At 36.0% G+C, this 27,787-nt stretch overlaps 2 protein-coding genes across 2 annotated transcripts; both read right to left on the reverse strand.

The window, feature by feature from the left end:
• Positions 1-1,302: 1,302 nt before the first annotated feature.
• Positions 1,303-17,625, reverse strand: LOC136805599 (uncharacterized). The gene is made up of 7 exons (XM_067062165.1): positions 17,535-17,625; positions 8,678-9,095; positions 6,877-7,000; positions 5,623-5,864; positions 5,144-5,249; positions 3,476-3,701; positions 1,303-2,710 (listed from the first exon to the last, which is right to left on the reverse strand). The coding sequence occupies exons 1-7, from the start codon at positions 17,552-17,554 to the stop codon at positions 1,768-1,770; spliced, it is 2,079 nt and encodes a 692-aa protein (XP_066918266.1). The 5' UTR covers positions 17,555-17,625; the 3' UTR covers positions 1,303-1,767.
• A 2,349-nt stretch (positions 17,626-19,974) lies between these two features.
• On the reverse strand, positions 19,975-27,781 carry LOC136805601 (large ribosomal subunit protein eL37A-like). Its single transcript, XM_067062168.1, has 3 exons — positions 27,688-27,781; positions 24,889-25,024; positions 19,975-20,176 (listed from the first exon to the last, which is right to left on the reverse strand). Exons 1-3 carry the CDS (start codon positions 27,688-27,690, stop codon positions 20,037-20,039), a joined length of 279 nt encoding a protein of 92 aa, XP_066918269.1. The 5' UTR covers positions 27,691-27,781; the 3' UTR covers positions 19,975-20,036.
• Positions 27,782-27,787: the final 6 nt, after the last annotated feature.

Below are 27,787 nucleotides of genomic sequence, written 5' to 3' on the forward strand. Positions count from 1 at the left end.
TTAATAATTTTCATTTTTTGGCTTGGCTTCTTGTTTTTTTTATTACTTTATTCAGAATTTACATTAATATTCCCAATTTAAAAATCACAAGTTGAGCAAACACTCCCAATTGTAGAAATTTCTCGAAAATCTCTGCGATGGAGTGTTAAAGCTAAAGAAATTTCCTTATATGGACATATTTGCACTCCACCGGAGAGCTTTTCAATTAAAAATATTTCAATTTTACAAAACTTTCAATTAGTATTTAAGATGGAGAGTTAAAATGAGTTTTATTTCCAAATATGGTCATAAGTGCACTCACCCGCAGAGTCCTTTTTGTTTTTTGATTTTGATTTTACAAATTTTACGAAACTGCATTGTATCGGGAGCTGCTTCTTCTTCTTAATTTTGTTTTCATATTTTTATTTAACACTTTCAGTTTGAATTTTTTCTTTTCTTTTCTTTTCTTTTCCCTTCCCTAGTTCTCCTCCACCCCGCTCACTCACCTCACTCCCCCTACCCATCCCTTCGCATACGCCCTGCTCCCGCTAAACGCCTCGATCGTGCTCCACGCCCACAGCAGCAACATTCAACTACAAGTGAAACACAGAGTTAAGATTAGACAACTAAAGATTAGCAGAATTAACATCCATCACCTGTTTTACTAATGACATTGCATCAAGTGTCAAGTGTGCAATATAATATTCAAAAGAATGTCAAATAGCCAGGTATTGTGCGGATGAAATTTGATTGTGGTCTGTAGAAAAAGGTTTTAGCGCATGTGCAATAGGCTGAAAAGATGAGATAAATTTTTTCTAATCAATGACAAAAAAAAATTGTCATTTTTTTTTGTTGCGGTTATCAGTTTTTTTTCAAATGGGGTTTTTTAACACTTAACTCTTAGTAATTAACTAAAACTGATTTCGGAAGTCAGCCAAAATAACTTGTTTGTAACAGTTCAATTCCACGAATAATTTAGAGTCATTCGTAAAAAAAAACGTTATTTTCTGGACGTTTATGCCGGGGGGGGGTACTTAGGCAAATGGAGGGCCGCCCTTAAGGGCACCTTCTTTGGATTTCCAAAGAGAAATAGGAAAATTTCAACTTTTGACCCCCAGAAAGATCGAAATTTGGTCAAAATTGGTCAAACTTATCCCAATAAGGGTGAAATTCACAAAATTTGCTTTTGTTTTCTCCTTTTCAGTCCCGGTAAGGGTCCAAGGGTGAAAATCAGGCGCCCCCACCCTGTCAGCTCGCAACCCTAGTACCCCTCCCCCGGACGTTTATGTCACAAAATTTCTGAAATCTGGACTACAACAAAAATAATGTACTCCCGAAATCCGGGCATGTAGATCCTTTTCAACAACACAATAAGAAGATAATTTGTATAAAAAACCTAAGAAATTGTAAAAGCCCATAAAACTTGAAGAAAAAAATAAATCAATATACAATCATCTGACTATAAAAATATCCTACATTTAAAGCAACACAAAACCATTATTTTTAGTGAACAAAAACTAACCAACAAAACAATAGAACAGAATTTTTGGTTTGCCACCATTGCCTTGACGTTCTAGATTAAAAGGTTCAAACATATAGAAGGACTGTTTTTAATATTCATTCATTCGTTCATTCATTCATCCACTCACATAGGTGTTACCATAAAAGATTCCACTCCAGAGTACTGAGTTAGTTAGTCTCGATTATTTAGCGATTTATTAATTGTGCCAATCACATGTATGAATAATAGTCTAAGAAACATCTAATGGATAAATAAAATATCTAATATCAAGAGTCTAGCTGCCTATTACAGTAGCAATATGGTCTCAAGTATGGGAAGTCCTTTTGTATACAATGCGGTTGATTTTTATACAAGTTTATACGACTTATACCCTCACCAGTCGTAAAAGTTCCCTTTGAAATGTCTAAAACGGCTGTAGCCTCATATTTCCCACCACTTGGGGATACGGTAAAGACCACTTCGTAGTTTTTTACTTTATAATTCGCATTTCTCTCTTTGACTCCACACTCGTCGCATCTACCATCTTTAAAAGTCTTATCGAACTTTTGTACTCGGGAGCCTGGAGCAATAATACCAGCGCGCTCGATTTTATCTAGCTTTAAAGTTGCGCATTTATCTTTGACTTTATCAATTTTAGCATTCATACCATTTATAGTTGAGATGATATTTTCAGCAGCTTTTCGAACAAGCGGGTCGTCGATCTTCAATTCTTGATAATCTAGACAGGAACACCAATGGTCTAAAATTCCAATTTGATTACAAGTCCGATTAAGATGAGAGAGATCGGTAAATAAGCTAGATCCATACTTATGTTTATGTTTGTTCTCCGGGAATGTCATTAAATGACGTAATGTTGAATAAACATCAAAATGCGATGTCAGCAGATTCGCGTTCCGTTGAAAATTTTTAAAAAGATCTGGATATTTTTTCGGGAACCACGTTGGAAGTGTAAAAGACATAAACGGTAACCGCTCTTCTAATTTACCAGTCATTGTAGCGCGGTATCCGCTTGAACGATCACCGTGGTCTCCAAAGATGACTAATAGCGTATTTTCATTTTGTCCTGTTTTCTCTAAATGTTCTAACAAATCAACAAGATCGTCGTCAATGAGCTGTGCGTATGGCGAGCTGTTATGTGTGAGATCGGATGCGACGAGATAAGAGAAAGTAGGTTTGTCGTGGTAATTGTTCATAAATCGTTTGAGGTATCTAAGAGATGAAAAATAAAATATGAAGTTTTAGAATGGATCGAAAACACAGAAATAAAATCATACAGAGAAGTTTTATGATATAGTGTGGAGTTTCCATACTCTCCTGGAAACTTTCGGAATTTTCAGAAATGAGTGAGGATAAGGAAATAATAAATAATAATTTTTAATTGAAGGGGAGGGATTCATTTGAATCCAAATCTCTTTTAATACTCTCACTACTTATCAAGCCCCCCTTTTTTACTTAAATATACAAAATACCGTTTAAGCAGGGGGGGGGGGGTAAACTAAGGATGAAAAATCGAAAATATTCTTTCTCGCCCGACCATGGTGGGAGAAATATTATTTGGCGACATTTTTGAAGAATTTTAAGGGGAACCTTAGAAAAACAGAATAAGATTAAAGAGGGGATTAGGAAATAAGGGCACACTACATATGAACTTCCAAATTGAGGGTGGGTAAATGGAAAAGGGGTAGTTTGTTGTTTAACGGGGGACTGGAAAACATGTATGAAACCATCGATAGCCTTACCTGAAGTTCATTTCGAAAGTTTGCCCCTTAAAATTTTGCCAAAAACTCAAAGCCCCCCCCCTTATTTTAAGACTGAAACCATGGCCTTCTCCACTCACCTTTAACGTCGGTTACGGTGTGAAAGGTTGGTTCAACCCAAGCCAGTACTGAACACTTTCAGGGCACTTTATAATTAGCCTATTTCATAGGATTCGTGTTTTTAGTACAGTACATATGAAACCATGGGTGGCCCTACCTGAAGTTAATTTGATGACTACATCTGATGCTCTTTTTATTCAGTTGACCAATGTAAGAACTGGCACCGGCCCAAAAGTTTCTCATATATTTGTCTGTTGGTGGTTCATTGAATCCACGTAAACGATAATTAAACGTATTAACGTAAGGGCTGTCTTCTGAATATTGAGTGACATAACCGGATTTTTGAAAATCTTTCCATATGAAAGGCCAACGGTTGACAAAGTCTGAATGGAAATGAAAGAAAATGAAATAATGTTGAAAATTGAATGATAAAGTAGAGGTTGAATTTCAATACACACCTGTATCACAGACCCGCTGGGACCCTAGCCTCACTGAAAAATTCGGCCAAAATCTCGTCCCTGGCGAGAAGAATACCCTACAATTTCGAACCCATTGATTTCATCCCAATTCAAAATCCAATGTAAAAAATTCAATGTAAAAAATTGCACTCCAAAACCATCCCCACTGGATTTTTCAACAATAGAATTTTTATCCCCATTGGGTTTTCAATGGAAAATTTTATCCCCACTGTGGAAAAAAGCTTCACCGGGGCTGTGAGACAGGGATGTTTCAATTGACCGATATTTCACATCATAACCTCCAAAACAAAATTTGTTGGACACACGGGATAAATGCTACATTGTAAAACCAATTCAGCCAATTCAAGTTTTAAGGTCGTCTTTAAAATGCGTTTCCTTGAGCCCCGAAATGTAACTGGTATATACACCAGTATACCACAGCTTTTCAAAGTAGGACTTCACTTTCCTCTTGCTAATCAAAAGACAAAGATATTATCGGAGAGAAATTAAGATTCAAAAACGAAAGGCATAATTTTAATGACCACAATTCTAGTCGATCCTATCGTCTACACAAGAAAAAGGGAATACCTCAAGGGAAGAAATTTTCGCGAGAAGAAATTTTCGCGGAATTTAATTTCGCGAATCAGAGTTTCAAAATGGCAAATTTCGCGGAATCTAATTTCGCGAATGAGCCGATTTCAAAAGTTTCACGGAATTTTATTTCGCGATTGAGAAGAAGTTATCAACTTAGATTAACTTTTAAGCATCACGGAGTTGTTTATATTTATTTATATTTGATAAAAAATACACGTTATAATGCTTAAAAATCAATTGTGTCCAACTTTTTTGGTAACACCTGGTCAAAAACAACAAAATAAAGAAGAAGAAAAAAAATCGAATTTCGCGGAATTTAATTTCGCGATTTAACAATTTTGGTGTGTTTCGCGGAATTTAATTTCGCGAATTACGCCCCAATTCGCGAAATTAAATTCCGCAAAAATTTCTTCCGCGAAAATTTCTTCTCACGAAAATTTCTTCCCTTAAGGTAGTTTAGGAAGCGGAAAAAATTTGTGAACGGGTTGTTAGTTAGCCCAGTGCGGAGTAAGCAGTGGCGGAGGTGTTTACAGTTTACAATTCCAAACTCTACCACATCTATACTTTCCGTAAACCACCCTTACGTCTAGCTAGCACCTCACTAAAAACCGGGACTTTTCATCCTGGAATAGACGTTAATTGCGTAGAAAAACGCGGGTGACGTCTAGTATAGGCTACCTGACGCCCTGACTCTACTGTGCATATATTTTTATCGCGTTTGCTAACCCTCTAACGGATGATAGCATCGTCTACCACAATTCCTCTACTCTTACCTCCTTTCCCGTATCCTTTCCTTGCTTCGGGTAATTTATTTTCCAGTTCACCAACAAAAATAGCACAAATTTGTGCCGTTGTACCGTCACCCACAATTGTGTGACCCTGCAAAAGGAAAAAAGTTAGTTTAAGGGTTTTATTTTTAAATAAGAGTGATATGGTTTGCTTATTCCTCAACTTTAATTCACAAGCTTTTTGACATTGGTTGACACAGATGCGGAGCAAGATTGGCCCGAAAGAGGAAAAGAAAAATTTTTTTGCATATATCAATAAAAGTTCTTGATTCAAATAATAATTTCAAATCTTAGTCAAGGTTACACTTTTTCTTGCTTGAGAAAGGTTTAAGATTCCTATCAGCATTTCGGCTTTAAATTCAAAGGAAGAGTCAAATCTTTATAATTTGGATTTCTGTAATTCGGTAATAATTCTTGGTACCTTGGAGATAATCGAATTAGGGAGAGTCAACTTTAAAACATACATTCATAATGACAGTACTTGGGCTCTCCTTCATTTTCTTTAACGTTTTCTTTAAATAGCGCTCCGCGGTGGAGTGCGAAACAGAATCTATCATGATGAAAACGATATTGAGTTGGTCAGCTTTTGGTGGTAATTGCTCTTTTCCACGGGTGTCTTTTCGTACAGGGTACATGTGAAATTCGTCTTGTGTCGATCCACCAGCCGTGATGGAGACTTTGACAAAATCTTCTGTTAATTTGACCTCTGTGGAAAAAAAGAGACAAAAACTGTTTACATGGAAATCCAGACCTTTTTTACTCTGACGTTTCTAGTTTATCACATTGTCTTTCTATTCTGAATTGAATTGCATTCCCAAACTGGAATACACCGCATGCATACTTTGTAAGCTCAATTAATGATTAAATGCTAACAATTTACGAAACGAACCTGAGTTTACAAACATCTTTTACAGGTTGGATATCTAGGCTATAGTTGCTTGGTGGTATTATAAGGCAACACAGGAGACGCAGTTTGTATGTGGTTGAGTTGTGTGTATTCATGATATTCCTGACACAAGTCTTATATGAAAACACTCCGGCAATTATTGCTGGTGAATTTAAACGAGAAAAAACTCTTCCGGTAAAAACCATGCGACCCAATTAAACATCATTTCATGAATATCAAGAACAAGTGAGCTCTGTACTCGTTGTTTTGAGCGTTCTGGTGGCATCAAAAATTCCATGCTCGTTATTACAAGCCGAATTCATGTTACCAAAAATCCCTTTACCACAGAAGGACGCGACCTATGTTTGCGAAGGGTGTGGCTAGACAGGATAACCGTATTGAAAACAAAACAAAAGTAAAGAAAAAGAGCATTTCATGTCCTATCTACCAAATTAAAAAAGAGGCCTCCAAAGACTTGCATGATTACGTGTTTTGGGTTATTGTCCGCCATTACTGTGCGATGAGCAAATTTTGGCAATTTTCGTGATCGTGATAAGTACAAACCATTTGGTGTGATGACGTAATGAGGCGTACAGCTAGGGGAGTTGGTGTCAAAAAGCTACGTTTTTTATTCAAATCAAAGGGACGAGATGGGGTTTTTACAAGCTCTTATTTGATTCGGTTGGTCGTTAACCAGTAATAAAACAATTTTGTTATTTTTTCTAAAGAACACGTCATTTTTATTACTTTAAATGACCAATTATTAAAGTATCTTATAAAAACTCCATCTCATCTGAAATCAAAGGGAGAAATCTAACAAGAATAAAATTACCTTTATTCTGTTTAGGGTCATTTTTATCATAGAAGACAACCCATGGTGTGAATTTTTGACTGTTATCGTTCGCTCTTTGCATATAACAATATTTAGCATGTGTAACTGCATTCTTGTCGCGAACCTAGTGGTCAATAAAGATAGAGATATGGTAATAAACTTTGTAGCGTTGGAAAAGATAGGTGATGAAATATGCAAATGAATTTTCGATATACCTTTTCATAAATTACGTTACGAACATCACTTGCCTCGTTTCGAAATTATTGCCACAGTTTTAACTCCAGCAGATTTTATCAAAACTACTTTCTATTCTTGAAAAAATCATTTTTAATGTCTCAAGAGACATAATCACCATGGTAATTGCTTGAATACGAGGCATGTGATGGTCGTGACGTAATCGATCGCCTGAGGGCGATTTTAACAGTGTAGATATACAAGTCAAATCTCGTTTTTGAAATCGAAAGTAAATGTTTGACTCGCTTACCTTTATAAACTCATTAGTTTCCTTACATTTTGTCTGAATAGGAGAGATTTTAATTTTTTTTCAGGCTATATCCCATCCCCTTCCTCGAAGTGTAACTTTTTTCTCTAGGGTCTACGCTTTACTTTTGCTTTGATCATGTGTTATGTACTGACTAATAATGGCAAAAGTTGCAGATCAAATAAAATGTACAACAGCCTTAAGTAGTCTATTGTATTCATCACTTTTGTATTGTTTATGACGTCATTCCCCTATCATTTCAATATTCGTCTCATTTATCCATGTTCATTATGCCACATTATGCTTAGAGCTGTTAAATTGATTTACTTCGTTAAGCGAGACAATAATTTCACAGCTGTTTTAAAACGCATGCGTAAACATTTTGTTTTTTACTACAACGATTTTGATAGTGAAATAAGTGTCCTGAATTGAAATTGCATGGCCTTAATAAACAAAAAAACGATAAAGTAGGTTTTAAAGAGGTAAGGTTCACTCGGCCATTTTACTCGACTTTATAATATCGTCTAGCTGCTCTACTCTTGGCATAATTTATCAGAGACAGATCCGCATCGCAGGGTGTAAAGTAATAAACCTTGCCTTCTACGACTAAACGAATCAATGGACAAAGTGAAAATTGATTTCTTAGTGAACACTACAGAAGGTTCTTTCTCCGATGATTTTGTCGGAAATAAGCGATCGCCAACAGTGTGTTTGAAACACGCTGACCTAGTTTATGAAAAGGTCTATATACGCCTGTCCTAGTGACCCGGTGAAAATAATCAGTCTTCTTAGTGGGGATAAAACGAATGTATGAACAAGTTTATGAATAAACAGTTTGGAGAGGTAAGGGTATTTCTCAGAGGACCGATTCTTGGTTTCCACAAGGTCTGAGAGGGAATACTTTTCATAAATTTGGTCCAAATTTGAGTGAAAATCGACAACAACTTTAGGGATCTCTCTAAGGGTCTTAAAAATGTTAATTTTTTTTCTCCCGGGTTGATTTTCGATTTTTGGGTTATGTTTGGATGTAAAAAGGTTGAAGATTCCTCTCAAGCTGCAGCTATATCTAATACACAGGTTGCAAAATTACGCTTTTACTCGAAATGTTTATGTGCTTGCTACATCACATTTATTTCCGATTGGTTCGAATTTATTGACACTAATAAAGTTATCAGCTGTAAGTTGTAAAGCAAGTAACATGGGAATAAAATCACGTGAACTTTTTCTAATATTCACATGTTTTGACTGCATTGATATAATTTTGCAACCCGTGTATAGGCTTTAAGACCTTTTTCACAAGGTAAGGAAAAAGAAAATTACCTGAAGAATACCATCATCCGTTACTTCAGTCAGCTTTGGATAATCACACGTAGCGGCCGTATACGTACGCATGAACGGTTTTACTTCCGGGTGATACGGATCTAGCGTCGGTACTTTACATTTTTGAGGTAAATCGTGAAATTTTGAAAAATCCTCATTCTTAGAATTTGAAGTAATTTGTATAGTAGCGTTATTAATACCCATTGAATTAATATATTTGACGGCTTTTTCCAACAATTGCATTTTTCCAACTTGATTTGTAAGGAAGTCTGGTTTCCCCAGCTTATTTGAAGATAAGGTGATAAAAGTTACGGAAACGAAAAGTACTCCGATTACAAATCCAGTGAACATAGTAAAACGATGACGTAATCGAATGCATGGGATGAACGCCTTCATTATGAGGATTTGATTGTTTTTCCTGTAAAGAGATTTAGTGTTTTAGAATGGTGCTTTTGTACCCTTATATAGAAAGTCTTACTGTGATAATACTTTTGAAGGTGAAACCATTGACTTCCAAGCACGAAGGGCTAGACTCAAGACTCCTGTATGTGAAATGAAGCCTCTTATCCAGAACGCCCACGCGTGGTTTTTACACAAACGCCGGATTGAAAGTAAAACCTATCGCTAGATTTCAAAAAATGCAGTCCTCAAAAACAAAGGTCATGATTGCGGTGTCATGATTGTGGCGCGTTCTAGATGAGTTCTGGATGAGAAATAAGTTTAAGGCTTCACTTTTCTTGCCTGCGAAAGGTTAGAGAATCTACTCTAGTCCTTCGGGCTTATACTCAATGGGTGAAATGACCTATATTGTTAACACAATTACCCCATACCTACTTTTGCCTAAATACCATTACCCCCAGATTTCTGTCAGGTCTTTCTAAAAGATGAAAAAGAGACTACAAGCATATTATTTTTTTATACTCAATATTGACAAAAGAACGGCAAATATTACTACAGTGGAGTCTCTTTATTTCGACCCTCTATAAATCGAATGTCTCCTAAACTCGAACAAGATTTAGTAAACAATGCGTTATAAATACCAATCTCCATTACTCAAAATTTCCTTAACTCGAACAAATTTGCCTTCCCCATGCGTGTTCGAGTTATGGAGACTCAACTGTTTTACTAGATTACTATGCCGATATCAAAAGTAAATGAGCAGAGCGAAGATTTTGAACTACAGGTTGTCTCGAATAAAAGTATCGAGTTCGAACATGATTCTGAGAGTAGAAGGTTGCTGCGTGTGTTTAACAAAATGTAAGAAAATATATACCAGCACAATAATTGTTTTTACAACAGTCATTATGATTAAAAGAAGCCCCCCCCCCCCCCCCCCAGTCGACCCCCAATTCACGTATTCACGCGCTAAAAAAGTCAAATTCACGTATTCACGTCAGAAAAAAGTCTCACGTGTCACACCAGCCCCTGGGGAGCCCCTTAAAAAGAATTTCTTTACAATATTCACAACACTAAAGTTATTAAGAATTGTTTAAAACATGGATAGAAACATTAACATTATGACCAAATAAATGTTAATTTAGGATGGAGCAATTTTCTCAATTAATAATAACCACACTAAGATTTGATCATTGGAATCAAACCATTGAAAAACGATACATTTTTTCCCTTCTCGTTAGTTTGAAAGTGTTTGTAGCACAAGTTTCAAATTTCTTTTTAAAGAAAGTATTGAACAAACGTGAATTTGAATGGTCCCGTTGGCTTTCTTTGATTTTTAAAGTTTTGTGTTTCTATGTCTTGAAATAGTTCTGAAATACAGGGTGTCCGGAAAAAAAGTATCGAGTTGTACCACTTCTATAGAAAGCCGTTTTCGGCCAAAAAGAGAGAAAATACCCCCAAAATTTTACTTTTTATAGGGGCGCCAAAATCAGAATTTACTAAAAATGCCCCCATCCCCAGTTTGCTCGAATTTTACTCGACCCAGGACCCAGTTTTCTCTCAACGACCCAGTGTTCTTTCAACACTGAGATACGTGAGTGAGTGTCTTGTGTGTGATGGGTGCGTTTTACTAAAGTTTAATTCACTGTGCCATCGTCTTATTTTGGTTCTTTTTGGTTTTTTAGCATTTTAGGTTTGTTTAAGATGGATACTGGTGTGTGTGGACGATAAGGGTCGGTTTTTACAAAATCTCTCTAAGGGTTACAAAAATCAGAAAATTTCAAAAGTAGTCCCTCTAAGGGTCGGAAAGTTCACGATCTTTAGGAAGAAAATTTTTCAAAAAAGTGTCTCTAAGGGGCATTTTTCCACTAAAAATTGCATCTCTCTTTTTTAAGGGTCGGTTTTCGGAGGTCCCGTCCGCACACACCCCTCATCTACCAAGCCTAGTAGGTAAAGTGAGTGAGTGAGCTTTACAATGAGATGAAATTTCAGGATATTTTTCTCATCGCTACGATTTTTCAGTCACATATCCATTTTCCATTTCACACTGGTGATAGAAGGCGCTACATTATATATCACCATGTTTCTACCAAAATTCGAAGAAAAAAAATTCTTCCCCACTTTCTGTCACTTTCTTCTATCGCTTCTTATCGCCTAATTATCTGATATTTCGATTGGCGGCCGCCCACGCTAAAGCTCTAAAGAAGAGGACCAATACACCTTTTCGCCCGTAGCCGCCAATTGCCGCAACCGTCTCAGTCTTTTTTTCTCTCCTAAAGACAATAGAAAAAAGTTTAAAAAAATGGATTGGGCCGAGTTTACGCCTGACCACGCGACTACGGTCGAAAAGATGTAAAGGTGCCCGACCTTCAGAGCAAAGCTTGTCGTAGCATATTTCCACATCTGGTACCAGATAAATCGCCCAAATCAATTTTGAAATAAACAATATAGTTTTGAAATGAAAAATGAATTGTCCTGTGATGTTAAAATGTGAACTCGAAAAAAAATAAAAAATTAAAGTTCAGGCCCGGTGGAACAACCGTTAAAGTGGCGAGGCTGAAGGCTCATAATGAGAAAAAAAATTGCTAGGAATTTGAGAAAAAAAATTTCATTTGCTTAAAAGTGGGGAGGCAGAAGTCTCCCCAGTCTCCCCCGCTTCCACCGGGCCTGAAGTTTCATTCTTATCAAAGAATCAAAACCTCTACAGGATGGCAACTTTTATGAAACATTCGGTCTACATACCATCACCCTGAAATGGGGTGAAAAACCCACTTGAGGAATGAACATTCAATCGTTCTGACCCATCGCCCAGAATGTTGAAACATTCGGTCTACATACCATCACCCTGAAATGGGGTGAAAAACCCACTTGAGGGATGAACATTCAATCGTTCTGATCCATCGTCCAGAATGTAGGGCAATTAAAAAAATTGCATTGGTCGGTGCTTTATCCTAAACCCCCTCTACTCTTAGTCCTCTTACGGGCCTTAACCTAAGGTTACAACATCGTGACAGAACGAACGAATCCAGCCTGAAAATATCCTATATACAAACATTCGTTTTCTTCAAAACTTGTTACAGCACAATCTTCATAATATTTTTTACAAGAGGAAAAAACTCACATGAAATCTCGCTCAAACACAGAGTATTAACAAAATGAAAGAAAAAAAGGGGAAAAATGTTCAAACTAAAACTTATATGGAAAAATATTAACATGAAAAGATCCATCTAATATTTAATTTTCATTTCTTTGTGAAATTTAATATTGTCTTGTTTTTTTTTTTAAAGGAACAGCTGTAGAAGAATCTCCAGACAATCACATCAATAAAAATTCAAATTTTGTAGCAAAGGTTTCAAAATTCTTTCATTCAAACCAGATTAACCTTTTAAAACCAGTTTAAAACTCATTGATGATTCGATTATTCTTATAAACGAGATGATTACACTTTCTTTTATAAGAACAAACTTTATAAGGCTTCGATGGCAAAATATTAAGAGCAAGTTAAGAGCATTTTAAATCTTCGGGGACTCAAAAACACCCTAAGAAAATGCACAAAGATTTTATTAAACATTTTAAAGCAGTTTAAAGGCTTAAAACTAAAGCAGTTAAAAAAACAACCGAAAGCCTTAGAAAGTTTTGGATGTTCTTATAAAAAAACGTGTAAAGTAGGGGTTGTCTTTCTATAAGAGCTTAATAGACGAGTTCATTGAAAATCACTTATATCGTATGAGATGGGTACGGGGATGAGTAGGCTCAAAGCGTTCAAAGACATTGAATATTAATGTTAATTAAATCAAATTTTCTTGAGCAAAACTAACGAGATGCTAGGAAACCTAGCCTACACAATAGAAAACTCCAGGCTTTTAGGCCTTACAAGAATCGAACAAGAATAGGAGTTTTACGTTCGAAACGAGGAAAGATATGACTGGGAAACTTAGCCTATACACTTTTCTTTCTATGAATAAACTATACTATCCGTAACTTTAATTAAGGTGCCGCCGCAGCAAAACGAACACATAGAGTTGAATTTGCGTTCAAAAGGAATGATCTTAACCCTACAGTAATTTTTGTTAAGAGTGACCTCTCATCTGAGACAAAATTCTTTCAAATACTAAAAACGTGTCAAGGGAGAAATTTACAGTCTACTTAGAGTGACATCCGTGCCTTGTCTTACACGTTTTTTATAAGAACAATTTCATAAGAATACGAGGCTGAAATTTGGCCAAAACCTAAGAACAAATTAAGAAGAATTCGAACCTCAGATTTCAGAAATTACTGAGAAGTACATGTTTCCATTTTAATTAATATTGACATTTAAGGCAAATCACTTGAAAAAAGGTGTACGATACTTTTTGACTTTTTGAATTGTCATTTGACTTTTTGACTTTTTTTTGACTTTTTGACTTTTTTTTGACTTTTTGACTTTTTTTTGACTTTTTTCAAACTTTCATTTTGACTTTATCCGACAAAAACGCCCACCGTCTTCGGGCGCCCAACATTTTCCGCCAAAATCTGTCCAAAAACACCAACCGCCCACAAATTTTGCTCCACCCATCCGCCCATTTCAAGAAACTTTTTGACTTTTTCAAGACTTTTTTTTGACTTTTATTTGACTTTTTGATTTTTTTCTAAGAATTTTTGACTTTTTCTTTGACTTTTTGACTTTTTTTGACTTTTTTTGACTTTTTTTGACTTTTTTGACTTTTTTTGACTTTTTGTAGAGGTGTACGATAATTTTTCGAGTTATTTACCCCTCGAATCTAAGAGCAGCCCGGCCAGAATCATATGACTTACTGGTTTTACCTATAAAAAGCTTATAATATCTGAAGATACTGCTCTTCATTTGTTATTTTACTAATGTACACGTTTAGCAACATAACTGTTCGAATACTTTGAGTAGAGTAATATTTTTAACTTATGAAGAGCGCTTAATAACTACTTGTGGTATAAAAAAAGAATTTCTCAGAAACGGGAATTCCCTTAGATTCATTTAACTCTCCAGGCAGTTCCAGGGATAAGAAAAAGGCAAACTGACATTTCAAAATGAGTAATCAGATCAAAATAACTCCGGAAAAGTCTTTTTGATGATGATAAAACAATAGAGAGACCGCAAGATAAGAATGCTACCGTTAAGCGGAACTAAAATACTGAAAAACGCGCACAAAATTATGAGATGTTTGCCCAACTTCCTTATGCGTGAAGCTATGAATGCAATCCTCAGAAGCTTTAGGCTTCCTCCGGTGGCAATAAGAGCATAAGGCTTCGATGGCCAAAATGTTAAGAACAAGTTAAGAACATTTTAAGGCTTTTCGGACATTGAAGCACCCTATTTCTTAGGAAAATGGACAAAAATGCTCACAAAATGGTGAAAATGAGAACATGTTAAAAGCATATTTTGGCTTTAAACCTTTAAACTCTTAAAGCATAGTTCATGAAGAATTCTATGCCTTTTTTTCCCGTAGGGTTTTTTTATTAGCTTGCACACATCCCTGGATAGTTAGTTACAATTTCTTTGTAAGATAGCCCTTGTAAATAAACTTACTGGTTTATGGGTAGCCTATCAGGAAAAGTCGACAGTTACTGGTTTACAGTGTTACACTCCGTTCTCACAGACCCGGTAGGATTTTTTCAGCCAGTGGGGTAACGGACTGAAATTCAATTGGTATTCCCATATTTTCATGGCTGGGGATTTCAATTCTTTTATTTTTGAGTCAAAAAATTCAGTAGGGATGGAAAAAATAGCACAATTTTTTCCAGTGAGGGTTGGTTTATTTGATTTTTTTTAAGTGGGGACAAAAATTGGAGGATCATTTTCCACGGGGCCGATATTTGGGCCAATTTTTCCATTGGTCCCAGTGGGTCTGTGAGAAGGTATTTAATAGCAAAACCTTTGATAATATACTCTAGCAAAAAGTACGGATCATTTTATGAAAAAAAAATATTCCAAAAATTAGGCAAGAAAATAATCAATTTATGATATTCATGACGTAATAATGTTTTCTACGGAATAAACCCGGTTTTTGCCAGTAGTGGTAAATTTTATATTTACAACTTATTTGTCCAGTTTAAATTTGTGACTAATGGCTAAAACCGGGGTATTTCCGTAAAAAACATTACGTTAAGAAAATAATCAATATTATTGGTCAACAACAGAGTTCTGCGACAAGAATTCACTGAGACAGGGGTGTAGAGTTTCAACCTTCGTCTATATATCGTTTTATGGGCACGAGGCCATGAACGTTGTTTTGACGTTGTGTGCCGGTAAAAATGTTATTTGCCAGTTGTATTAAATAACACCAACCACCCAGGTTTTGCCACCCACCGCCTGAACCCCGTGGGGGTTATGGAGACTTCAATGAATGTTTTTATTGTCCAAAAAGGAATTACTGTACGTGAAAAGACACAGAAATGCAGCGAAGAGGAGCAGGGGATTGTTTTTAAAAACGATGATAGGGAAAGTGTCAGACTTTTTTTGTGTTTTAAAAACTGTTAAAAACTAGTACACCCCTGTGTCACAAACCTGCTTGGACCCCAGATTTGGTAAAAAATTCGTCCCCGGTGGGAAAATACCCTGGAATTTCAGCCCCACTGGGAAATTTAATTTTGATTTCTTCCACATTCGAAATTCAATATTTAAAAATGGCACTCCAAAACCATCCCCACTGGATTTTTTAACCTTAGAACTTAAGAGAATTTCTATGCCCATTGGAATTTCAATAGCATTTTTACCCTCACTGATGAGGAAAAAATTCCACCGGGGCTGTGAGACAGGGATATAATAGTAGTATAATGTTTATAACTTTTGAATTTTAAAGAATGGCTCATCAGCTCATCACATAAGGCATTCATATAAATTGTCATTATTGAATGTACATATCAAACTTCTCAAAATTGAATTTCGCCTTCGAAGTTTCCAAACGAAAATTTTGAGTTATCTCTTGCCGAACATTAAAACCCCGCCCATTGCCTTTGATAATGGGAAATAGAGATTGTAATTTGGGCAAATCGCCCCCCCCCCCTTGAAAGACAAAAGTACAGAAAAATACAAAGACCCTGTCATAGATATTTTCCCAGAGTCTGAAAAAGGTTACACCCCTTACCCCACTGTCTTGAGCCCATACCCGGGGATACATCTGGCAAGCAAAGATAAGAAAAGATAATTATAATAATACAATAATCCTTTTGTGAAAACAAAAATCATAAAACAGCAAATCACAAATCCAGCAGAAAATTCTCACTATTAACACACGTCGAGTGTTTTCGGTTTCTCGTTTATTTTTTCAACCCTCCTGACAATTCAGATGAAATATGAGTAGTTTTTCGTCGTTGTTTCGCATACATGTGTATTGGAATTTCTCTTTGTTTATCAATCCATAAAAGATGAAAAGTAAACAAAACAAAATCAATTTTCTTATAAGAAAACTTTAGCTCTAAACTGGAAATTTATAGACAGTGGAAACATAAGAAACTGCTAGAAATTCCTGGCTAAAGAGGGTTATCTAAAACGAACTTTGTACTCCTCTATGGGTTATCTATAAACTAGGAGTCGTCTAAAAATAATAAATCATGATTTTTTATAGTACGATAGATTTTTTTTGTGTCTGTATCTATAAGATATATAAGAAATGGCTTGGTGGAAATTTCAATTGTTATAATACAATAATTAGGGCATTCTTTTTAACACCCCTTTCTCACAGACCCACTGGGACCCCTCCCACTGGAAAAATTGGCCAAAATATCGCCCCCGGTGGAAAATTATCCCCCGATTTTTGTCCCCACTGAAAAGTCTAAAAATAATCAATTTAAATTAATCCTCACTGCAAAATATTATGCTATTTTGCCATTCCCACTGAATCTTTTGACTTGAAAATAAAAGAATTCTAATCCCCAGTCATTAAAAATGTGGGAATATCAATCCCCATCATGTTCCAACAGTCCCTTAATTTCACCCTCACTGGTTGAAAAAATCCTACCGGGTCTTTGAGGTCCCCTTTGAGAAGGGGGTGTTTTTTATACTCTCATAATATTGGACGGACAGACCACCATCTTGCATTACACGTTTTTATTTTTTATAAGGAACCTGAACTTTGCTTTGAGCCTGGAGTTCCTTATTTTTACAGAGAATTTCAGTCTCAAAGCTCCTTATCGAGTTCCTTAACTACATACATTTTTGCCACTTGAAAGATCAAAATTTGGTCAAATTAGTCTCAATAAGGTACATTATTTTCAAATCTACTTATTCTCAGCCTGAGCAGTTCCTTAACAATTCCTTATTTTTTGAACTATTTTCAGCCTCGAGTTCCTTATAAACGTGTTCCTTATAAAAAAAACGTGTAATTCTAATAAACTAACAATTCATACCAATAACCTACATTAGCAAACCTTTCATAGACTTTTCAGATGGGATTTAGATACAGCACGAGATACAGCAGTAACATAGTTTTCAAATAAATTCACTTACTCGTAATCCGAGGTTGTCATCCTGTTGCTGGTGGCAAAAATACCAAAACTTCTCGACCTAAAAGCTTATACTAAAATCTGATTTACCAAATCCAAGTCAATCAAATCTGGAATGCTGAAGATCTATCCAAACACAAACTATCTTATGACTTTTATTTTTTACGAATCGAAGAAAACAGTCATCTCAAAATGGTCAAAAAATGGCAAGTATGCGCCTCTTTTATTTTCCATATATATAACTCATCAAAACAAAATAGTGCGTATTTTCGAACGCGACAAAAACATTCGAAATCATTCATTTTTTTATAAGCACAACGTAGCTGAAAATCCTATAAAAAGTAAAGCGAGAAATTTAGACAACTTCAAGCAGCGAAGAAGAGTTTATTACATACATTATTTATAGACCATGGCCAGGTACCTCAAAACGTTTCACTTTTTTTCAAAATGTCGGTGAATAAACTTTTGATATCTTTCTTGGTCAATTTGAGGGTGCTGATTCGGAATTTGAATGTTACCAAGCTTGAAAACCCGCAGTTTTTACGTAATTTGCGATTTTTTGCGTTTTTAGGCAAAATTATAAGCCCTGAAAATTCATGATTTGGGGGGGGGGTCTTCAAAATCAAAAAAGACCTATACCACGTGATAGAGCTCTTCAAACTGAGCAAAAAAATGTATTATATCAAAGTCTCAACTTTTCTTAATCAAAAGTTATGGGCGTTTTTGTGGTAAAAAAGTGCTATAATATTGCATAAATTATGCAGATTGTGGGGAAATTCCCTGTTTTCAATCAATTTTGACCATAAAATCGTCTATAACTTTTGATCTAAAAAAGTTGAGACTTTGATATAATACATTTTTTGCTCCGTTTGAAGAGCTCTATCACGTGGTATAAGTCTTTTTTGATTTTGAAGACCCCCCAAAAATCACAAATTTTCAGGGCCTTAAAAAGTTTTTGAGATATGAATATAAATTGATGAGATGTGAGTGTTAAGAGTTTCCCGGTTCAACTTGGGAAAGCTACCTGTAGTGATTCTGTTACGGAAAAGACGCTTTAGAAAGCTCACACGTCTGATAGAATTGTAACCTTAAAAACTTTGCGAAACCTTCAATAAACAATTAGAGTAAGAAATTGAGTTGTACTTTAATCATAGAAATTTTAGCGAGAATAATTATAGCGTATAATAGCGAGTAACGATCAGTTAAGGCCTGTTTCCATCGATCGCGCGAGCGTGCACGGTAGGGCAACCCACATTGTGTTCGAGTCAACCTCTTTCTTGATGGAAATCAAACATTAATCGCGCGGAGTGTGCGGCCAAATCTATTTCAAGAATTTTGGCCTAGCGTGCACGCTCGCGCGATCGATGGAAACAGGCCTTTACCCAGTGTAATTAGTGAGGTTAAGCATACAAGGATAATCACGACGACGGACGAAAAATGTATTAGGCTAGTGAAAATACGAAATTTGATTGGTTGAAGTCATTCGAAGTGAATTCTCATCTTTTGATCACTGATCGTTTGCAAAAAATAAGGATTGCGTAATTCGTCTGTATATTACAGACCCGAATAATTTAGGCCATCTCTGGTCTGGGGGGGGGGGGGGGTGGAAAATCCCCATCCCCCCTAACTATCAAGTTCATTTAGGTCCAACAGGTTATTCATTTATGTGGATGAAATTTCAGCTTGACCGGTTATTTGGTTCAGATTTTATTCAATATTCGGTAATTTTTTTAAAGTATCATTTTTGTGTCTGGAGATCCGGAAATCCATATCCCTTTTTGCAAAAAACTAAATCCACTTGCTCACTCAATTTCTACTAAACTAAATCCACTTGTTCCCTCAATTTCAAACAATACAATTTGAAACCTATAGGATCCATAGGCTCGTACAATCGATCCCGTATTCAGTTCATTCATCTTATCAATAGTGAGGTTAGCCTAGAAATCTAAGCTAGTTTGATTCAGTCACCAGGACAAATCTGATGGGTAAGTTGTGATTAAATACTGTAAGTATTCCAAGGCAAACTTAAAATCCGTAAATATAAAAAATCTTAAAGCGCCGAAAACGCTATATTGCATAAGCCATGTATCCTAGCCTTGTGAATACGGGCTTAGTTAACTAGGCTAAGGCATTGTGGACACAAAGAGAATATTGAACTTTTGAAAAAATCACTTGAGGAGTTTAAATAGCTATTGTTTAAAAACCTGAGTTTTTACAGAAAAAAAGTAATAATCGCAAAAATTCTGTTCTCACTCGATAATCTCCCAACGGAAAAGATTCGAATAACTCAGTGATGTAAACTATAATTGGCCCAAGGGGAAAGAAATAGCTTCGAATAACCAAGTGTTTTTGCTTGGGTGAGCAGATCAAAGGTGAACGCCTTCTCACTTCGAATAACCGGGTACTGTGCTGAATAACCATGGAATAACCTAGTAAACAGATTTGTAATAGAATAAAATAAACATTTTTTTGTGGTGTCTGATTTTCTTATTTTTTTATGAACGATTTATTGAGCAGCAGTCTTCCTCTTGGATTTGGCTTGTCCTTCTTGGAATCCATTGCGGAATCGGCGATAGATGTTCTTCAAGTGTCGCATACGGCCAGTACCAGTGGTCTTTCGCCTTTTGGCTTTGTCAGCCCAGTTGTCTGAAACGAAAGAAAAATGTTTTATAAGGAAACCCATTCTTCTCTATTCAATATAAACTCAAAATTTAAATCTGTTTCGAAAGTGTACGCACACTACCTTTAAGCATTTTCTCAGCATTCACTTGTGCTATATTTAAGGTCCTTGATTTAAAACAATATTATACTACTCGCAAATCAGGACACAGAAATTTTAAGAAAATTAGAATTTTTCATATTTGTCACACATTTTCTATTACCCACCAAGTGCTCAAGCACAACCCTGGACACCGCCGTACACTGCCGGTGGTGCTGGATCTAAAGGTTTGAAAACACCGTACATTTTCCCAACCGGACATCAAATTACCACGGTACAACTTGTACTGTGGAAATTCGACCTCGCGAAAGACAAGTTTCGTGGTCAAACTCGATGTTTCAAAGAAAGTTTTTCCTAGTGAGAAGATTTTTGATAAGTCCGACCATGAGCAAAAAATGCAAAGTTCAATGGTGTGTACGGTGGTATTTAAGCTTCCTGGAAAGCACCACCGTACTTTGTCTTTAAACTTTCGCAAATAAGCGAATTCACGAATTTTGCAAAATAAATCGATTTTGGTACGTAAGCTCCATCTTTTAACAACATGCTGAATGGAGCTACCTGATGATGAAAGTTAGATAGCAATGCGAGAAGAACAAGTGATACTTTTATGGACCTACCTGGTTATGCATTTAACACATATATAATTGATATCTACGTGAGCATGAACGTTAAACAATCATTCAGAACACAAATAGTGACGATTTATTAAAATTAGTCGTTTGTTTCTTATAAAAAAAACGTTTAGAAACCAAAATTTCATGCTCTTGAAATATTCTTTCATGTTCAAAACTTCGTGAGCATAAAAAGACATCCATCTCATCAAAAAATTGAGTAATTTGGCTAAGAACATTGATGTATGCTTATTAATAGTGAAAAGTTTTTTTACAAAAATCTGCTTGACCCATCTTTTACCTACTTTCATGCAAAAAATCAGAAAAAAACAACGATCCCATATTTCACAATGTCCAAAAACCCTTTTTTTAGCCGTTTTTTTGGCCCAAATTGGCTCAAATACATTTTTTTCGAAAATCGGGCTCAGTCACATTCGAGGGTTTATAGTTATGCATCTTTGTGCAAAAAATCATAAAGAATGAAAGTGCCAATCTCGAGAAAAGCTAATACCTAAGTAAAGACGATATCGGCTTTCCGAATTCTCTGAATGATTACCCATGATGCATTGTTAGGGTTAAGGTTATCGTCCGTGAATTTTTTTGCGCAATGCATCATGGGTAATCATTCCGGGAGAATTCGGTTAAGCCGATATCATCTATTGATAATGTGCTTATAAAAAAATATCGAACTTGGCCAGTTTTTCTATAAAAACACACCAAGCAACCAAAATTTCATGTCTAAACACACATATTCTTCAAAAGTAAGCCCACATGAGCAAAAAAAATATCTATCTCATAAAGAAATTGAGTAATTTGACTCAGAACATTGATGTATGCTTATTAATAGTGATTCTTATAGATTAACATGCGTTTTTTTAGCCAAATAATTTTTTTTGCAAAAATCTGTTTGAGCCATTTTTTACCTATGATGGTACCCTACTTTCATGCAAAAATAAGAAAAAATTAATGATACAATTTTTCACAAAGTCCAATAAACCCGTTTTTAGCTGTAAAATTTTTTTTTTCGAAAATTGGGCTCCGTCACATTTTGGCCACCACCGTTTTGCACCTTTGTACCAAAAATCAAATGATTCCTATGATTCAATCTCGAGAAAAGCTGCTAACGAACGGACAGACGGACGAACGGACAGAGGTGAATTTATAGGACCTCCACTCCACCAGGGTAGGTCCAAAAATGAAAATAATCAGTCAGAAAATATATGCATATGCAATAAATCCATCATGGGGGTGGGGCTTTTTTTTGGTGATTCTTTACATGTTCCTGGACCTCTGTGCAAAATTTCATCTCTACACCATTTTTGTCTGGGTAGTTATGCAATTCTACCTGACTATATTGTCATATTGCATCAGTGTGCAAAATTTCATACATAAATATAAAGTACAGCTGGAGAAATTCAAGAAATACTGTCTTTCTGGCGAAAATAGGTTGTTCCGGCGATTTTTAAACAGTTCTGGCTTCAAAAATCAATTTTATTGAAAATTGAAACATGCTTGATGGTGGGCATTGCTATAAATAATGTTTTTGAATGAAAAAACAACAAATTATAAGGAAGAAGTCCAATGAAAATCCAGAAAAACGGTGATTTCAGCCGGAAAAATTTTTTCTCAAAAATTGGACTCTGCCATTATCATGCCTGTATTGGGCATTGTTAATACACATCTTTGAGCAAAAAATCTCGAGAAAGTGTCAAAAAACCTATTTTTCCGGCACATTTCTGGAATTTTTGGCCAGAAAATTTTTTTCTCAAAATCTGGCTCCGTCACTTTTTAGGAATCATCATTTTGCATCATTGTGCCAAAAAACAGAAAAAAGTAATGAGCCAATCTCAAGAAAAGCTGGTAACAGACAAACGAACGGACGGACGAACATGGGTTAATGTACCCGGAGGTAGGTGCAAAAAGAAAGCCTTCCAGACCAGTGTTTTTTATAATGACTATGGTGGGACCACAAAGCTCTGAACGGTGGTTAAAATAGGTTAACTTGAAATCTGCCATACACCCCACCGTACAATGTACGTCGATGTCCAGGGTTGTGCTCAAGCTGAAATTTTTCACTAATTGGTTAAGTAAAAGCTTTTTAGATAATTTGAGCATAGCCCTGATTTGCATACCCAGCAACCCCAGCCCTGACCTGAAAAAAGGAGTTGTTTATAAAGTAAATAAATATTTCAGGATGGGTTTTCCAAAAAAGTTGAGTACAGTATTCATGTTTCAGAGGTTCAGAAAAGGCCTTAAAACAGGTTATTGTAGGGCACCCCTTGGATGAGGGCAAATTTCTCATATTATTATTTTTATGCTCCTAATTTAGGATTAACAAAAAAAACATGTCCTTTGAATCTCCAGCTGTTTTCAAGTGGATCGATTTTCAGTTAATCAATAGAACTTATCAAGAGTCTTCCCTTTATAAACAGTTTTTTCTGAAAATCAAATATCTGGTGCAACCAATAGATTCAGCGTGAAAGGTAGATATTGCAATCAGTTGGTGCCATGGAACAGGGGGGGGGGGGGGGTCATGCAGTTATTATATAAACACTATGACAATTACTATCGTGGTGGTATATAAACCTAAATTTGGGAAAACAGTTACTCCACCAGTGGACTAACTGCAACATGGGTGGTGCCTAAGCCCAAAATTGTCGATTTTGGTAGGATATGGTGTACTAAGTGAGCACATTTTTCAATTTTTCACTTAAAATTTTAGGTTTTTAAAAATTCCGGAAGCAAAAAAATTCAAAACATTTTTTTCAAAAGTCAAAAAAAAATCATAAATTTTTTTCTTCAATCAAGGTCATGAAAGATATTTTAATAAAAAAACTTGGAAAATGATTGAGATATTTAACTCTTGAACGGTCGTTAATGAGACGTACCCAATAAAATGGTATCAAAAATGAGGAATTCAGTGGGGGTGGTATACACCAATTTTGAGGGTAAAATCAGTTAGTACACTATGGAATAACTGCAAGGGTGGTGGTGTCTGTAGAAAATGTCCAAAATTGCAGTTACTCCACATAGTGTCAAGGAGTAACTGCAAGAAAGAATCATTCTAACAGCTGGATAGACCTGAATTAGTATCCAAAAATAGTACGAGTTGTTAACTTTCAATGTCTAGATCTCAAGATATTTTGGTTTAAATATTTAAAGTTATTGATACTTTTTGCTAAGTCAGCAGTACTTCAGCATATTTACCCACCTTAAAAATGAATTATCTCAAAATCTAGATACTTAAACTAAGCGTGTATAATTCAGACTTTGGCGAGGGGAATTAAATGTTCTGTTTATCATCGACCGCCCACATGCTCTTGAGCCGCCACTCAAAAAAGTTCATTATTTCTCAAAAACTCATTATTTTCTTCTTTTCCTGTGCCAAGCTATCCAAAACACTCAAAGTGAATCAAAAATAACATCTTTGCTAACAAAATGTGTGCCTCGAGTAAAAAACGTGGTTCCAATCACGTCCGCAAATGGGGCAGGCATTTTTTAAAGCAGTGGGCGGCTACAAGGGCGTTTTAGAAATTCGCAGAATGTGTTTGAATATTCGCGCAAGTCATTTTGATTCTGAAAGTGAAAGCAGCTCGGTTTCACAGTGGAATTTAACTTTGTTAGAGATGGGAAGCACCAGGTTGAATAATGAAATTTTGCCACATCAAATATTTTTTGCAACGCGACGGTAAACAGATCATCAAATTCCCCTCGCCTTTCAGCTAGACAACACCTCACTGAGATAAAAAACAAAGATGAGGAAATTACAACAAGTTTTTAATATTTCGTAGCAAACTGTTTTTATTTTCAAAAGAGAAACTTTTTGCTGTCTCTTGACCTCATTTCATTAAAAGGAAAATCATATTTATCATACAATGTAGGTATGTGGTAATCATTGGTCAGAGAGCAACCCAAAAACATGCAAGCGTTTTCATTCTCACAACAAAATGTATATATATTTTTAATGGTTTATTTCTTGTACTTATAGATGAAAGATTAAAAACGATCAAAGTAGGAAAAGGACTCACATGTTCTCTTTCTAGCGGATGGGAACCCACAAGCACCACATACTTTCTTTTGGATGTGATATGCAGAACGTCCACACCTTACACACAAAGTGTGTGTTTTGTTGTGTCTTTTTCCAAACGAGGATGTTCCCTTAGTCTGAAATGAAATAGAAAACAAAGATTGATTAATAAATAGTCGAACGTGCGCAACGCACTGGGCTCAACTTCAGTGGCTTCAAATTATTCATAGGCCCAATTGTAGACCCCCAGATATTTACCCAATGAACAAGTGTGCCAAATTTCAACCAAAGCCGAACATTTTGGAGGCCTGTAGGCTGCTTCAAAGCTTTAGCCTCGTTTTGGCAAAAAACTCGTCCCCAGGCCCCAAAAATCTAAATTTTTGAAAAATGCAAAAAGCACCCCCAGATATTCACCCAAGGAACAAGTGTGCAAAATTTTAGCCAAATCAAACAATTTTTGAAGTCTCCAGGCTGCCCCAAAGTTTTAGCCTCGTTTTGGCGAAAAACTCGTCCCCAGGCCCCAAAAATTAAAATTTTCAAAAAATGAAAAAAAACACCACCAGATATTCACCCAAGGAACAAGTGTGCAAAATTTCAGCCAGATCGAACAATTTTTGAAGTCTCCAGGCTGCCCCAAAATTTTAGCCTCGTTTTGGCGAAAAACTCGTCCCCAGGCCCCAAAAATCAAAACTTTTGACAGGGCCCGCGCCACCGGGGGGGCCATGGCCCCTCCACTTTTTTGCAAAGCGAAAAAAAAATTCTCTTCACCTAATTATTTTTTCCTTTTCTGTGCGCGTGCCAATAAAAACCTTAGAACCTTTCTAAGAGGGGACAGATGGACACTTAAATAAGTCTAATTATAACTATTTTGTTTTAAACAAACCAACTTAACAGTTTTCTTTCAGAAAATCAGAACAAAAAGGAAGCTGTTTTAGCTAAATAAGACAAGTCAAAATCGAAAATTTTCCGGCCCGTCGCCTCCTTAGTCACTATATTTTTCTTGGCCCCCTCACTTTCAAAATCGTGGCGCGGGCCCTGTTTGAAAAATGAAAAAAACACCCCCAGATATTAACCCAAGGAACAAGTGTGCAAAATTTCAGCCAAATCGAAAAATTTTTGAAGTCTCCAGGCTGCCCCAAAGTTTTAGCCTCGTTTTGGCGAAAACTCGTCCCCAGGCCCCAAAAATCAATAATTTTGAAAAATGAAAAAAACGCCCCCAGATATTCACCCAAGGAACAAGTGTGCCAAATTTCAGCCAAATCAAACAATTTTTGAAGTCTCCAGGCTGCCCCAAAGTTTTGGGACATACACACACACAGACAGACAGACACACACACACACATTCTCAGATTCTAACTCAACTGAAGTTGAGAAAATTCTATCAAAGATTTGTCCAAAGTAATATGTTTAAGTTTTTCTTGATTACTTAGTTCTTTGGCGACAATCTAAAATATGTTCTGTTCGCGTCATAAAACATCTTCAAATCCAGTCGGTTGGTCGGTAGTAAATTTTGTCGGGTTTTTTAAATCTAGGAAATCCCAAAGAATCAATTCGGCAATCAACGAAATCTCTTGTTGCCATCTTTGATTTGCCAAATTAAATGTGCGCGCGCATGTGTGAACCTTAAAAGCGGACCTTACTTTCGGCTCTCGGGGGTATTGGCCCTACCGCTTCGCCGAATTTCGACTTGAAAATTTCAATAAAAAAACATGAAAAAACTCAAACGGGACTCGATGTGGGTTAAGTAAATAAAAACTTGTAGCGAATGATGATTCAAAGAAGTGCTTAGCTATCAAAAAAATTTTCTGACATTTTTCTGACTTGTCCGACTCGGGATTTATGTTTTGAAGGTGAGTCGGTCGGGCGACGCGAACGGAACATATTTTAGATAGTCGCCTTTTGCTTTAGTCTTGACTTCCTGGTTTGATGATTAAGAAGGGTATTATCCCCCAGAGTTGTCACTCTTTGAAGTGTTCTTTAGGAAAAGCTCTGTTGAACTGAGTCACAGCTTATCAATGTCATTAAAACAGATTGTCCAAGTGAATCCACCTACGCATTCAATATCTCTATCCTACTATGGAGAAACTGTAGCATACAAATCGCTTTCGTTGATAGATGGTGAAATTTGAGATTTCATAATGAAAAGTCATGCCTGGCTGCATACGTGTCAATGTAAAAATAATCAATAATAGGGCACTCAAATTGAATTGTACTAAAAAGCTTAGCACATTCCCTGTCCGTCCGTAACAAGACTTTGAAAAATGTAACCAGTATTGTTGCATTCTGGAAGCTTTAATCCATAATATCAAGTAATATTAACCATAATCCTTTACAAACTTCATACAAAAACCTTGGTCTTCCATCACACACTAAAAATTTTGATTTTGATTCAAAAATTTTGAACAGTTAAATGCATTCGAATGAAGTAGGTCCAAGTCAGTACATCGTCATCATCTTGCATGTACGATAAAACTGCGTTGAAGTTGGGATTGTGTATTTTGATGATAATCTTTCCATGAGGTATATACACAGTATACAACCCGTTTCCGACTGTTTTATATAACTGTACAAGTAGTATGGATTCATTGTGATCAGGAATTTTGAAAGTGATTTCAAAACCAGTCGTCAATACAATCAGAGCGACTTTCACAAACACAGTAACTAATTCCAACTAAAATGTCCAAACCAAGGATTTCAGTAAGGGTCAAACTTCAGTAGTTCAGTATCATTCTTACCATGAAAAGTTAAGATTCAAAAGATATCAGTAGATAATGAAGCGTAAAAGAAACAATTTACTAACCATAGTGGCTGGAACAAGACGACACCACCATTAAAAAGAATCCTTTAAAGCTTTCACAGTATTGCTTTAATTTAAGTTGTCGCCGAGTCGCTTTTGCTTC

The sequence above is a fragment of the Clytia hemisphaerica genome, unplaced genomic scaffold (genome assembly GCF_902728285.1).
Source record: "Clytia hemisphaerica strain Z4C2 unplaced genomic scaffold, Clytia hemisphaerica genome assembly, whole genome shotgun sequence".
Lineage (NCBI taxonomy): Eukaryota > Metazoa > Cnidaria > Hydrozoa > Leptothecata > Clytiidae > Clytia > Clytia hemisphaerica.

Bases quoted from the DNA above. Each gene is read 5' to 3' on its own strand.
- LOC136805599 (XM_067062165.1), bottom strand. From the start codon at position 17,554: ATGACAACCTCGGATTACGA. The intron at 7,001-8,677 runs GTAATTTTCTTT...ATTGACCACTAG, and splicing joins CGGATGATGGTATTCTTCAG to GTTCGCGACAAGAATGCAGT. The intron at 5,865-6,876 runs GTAATTTTATTC...TTTTTTCCACAG, and splicing joins TGACCCTAAACAGAATAAAG to AGGTCAAATTAACAGAAGAT.
- LOC136805601 (XM_067062168.1), bottom strand. The intron at 20,177-24,888 runs GTGAGTCCTTTT...CTTTCGTTTCAG, and splicing joins ATCCGCTAGAAAGAGAACAT to ACAACTGGGCTGACAAAGCC.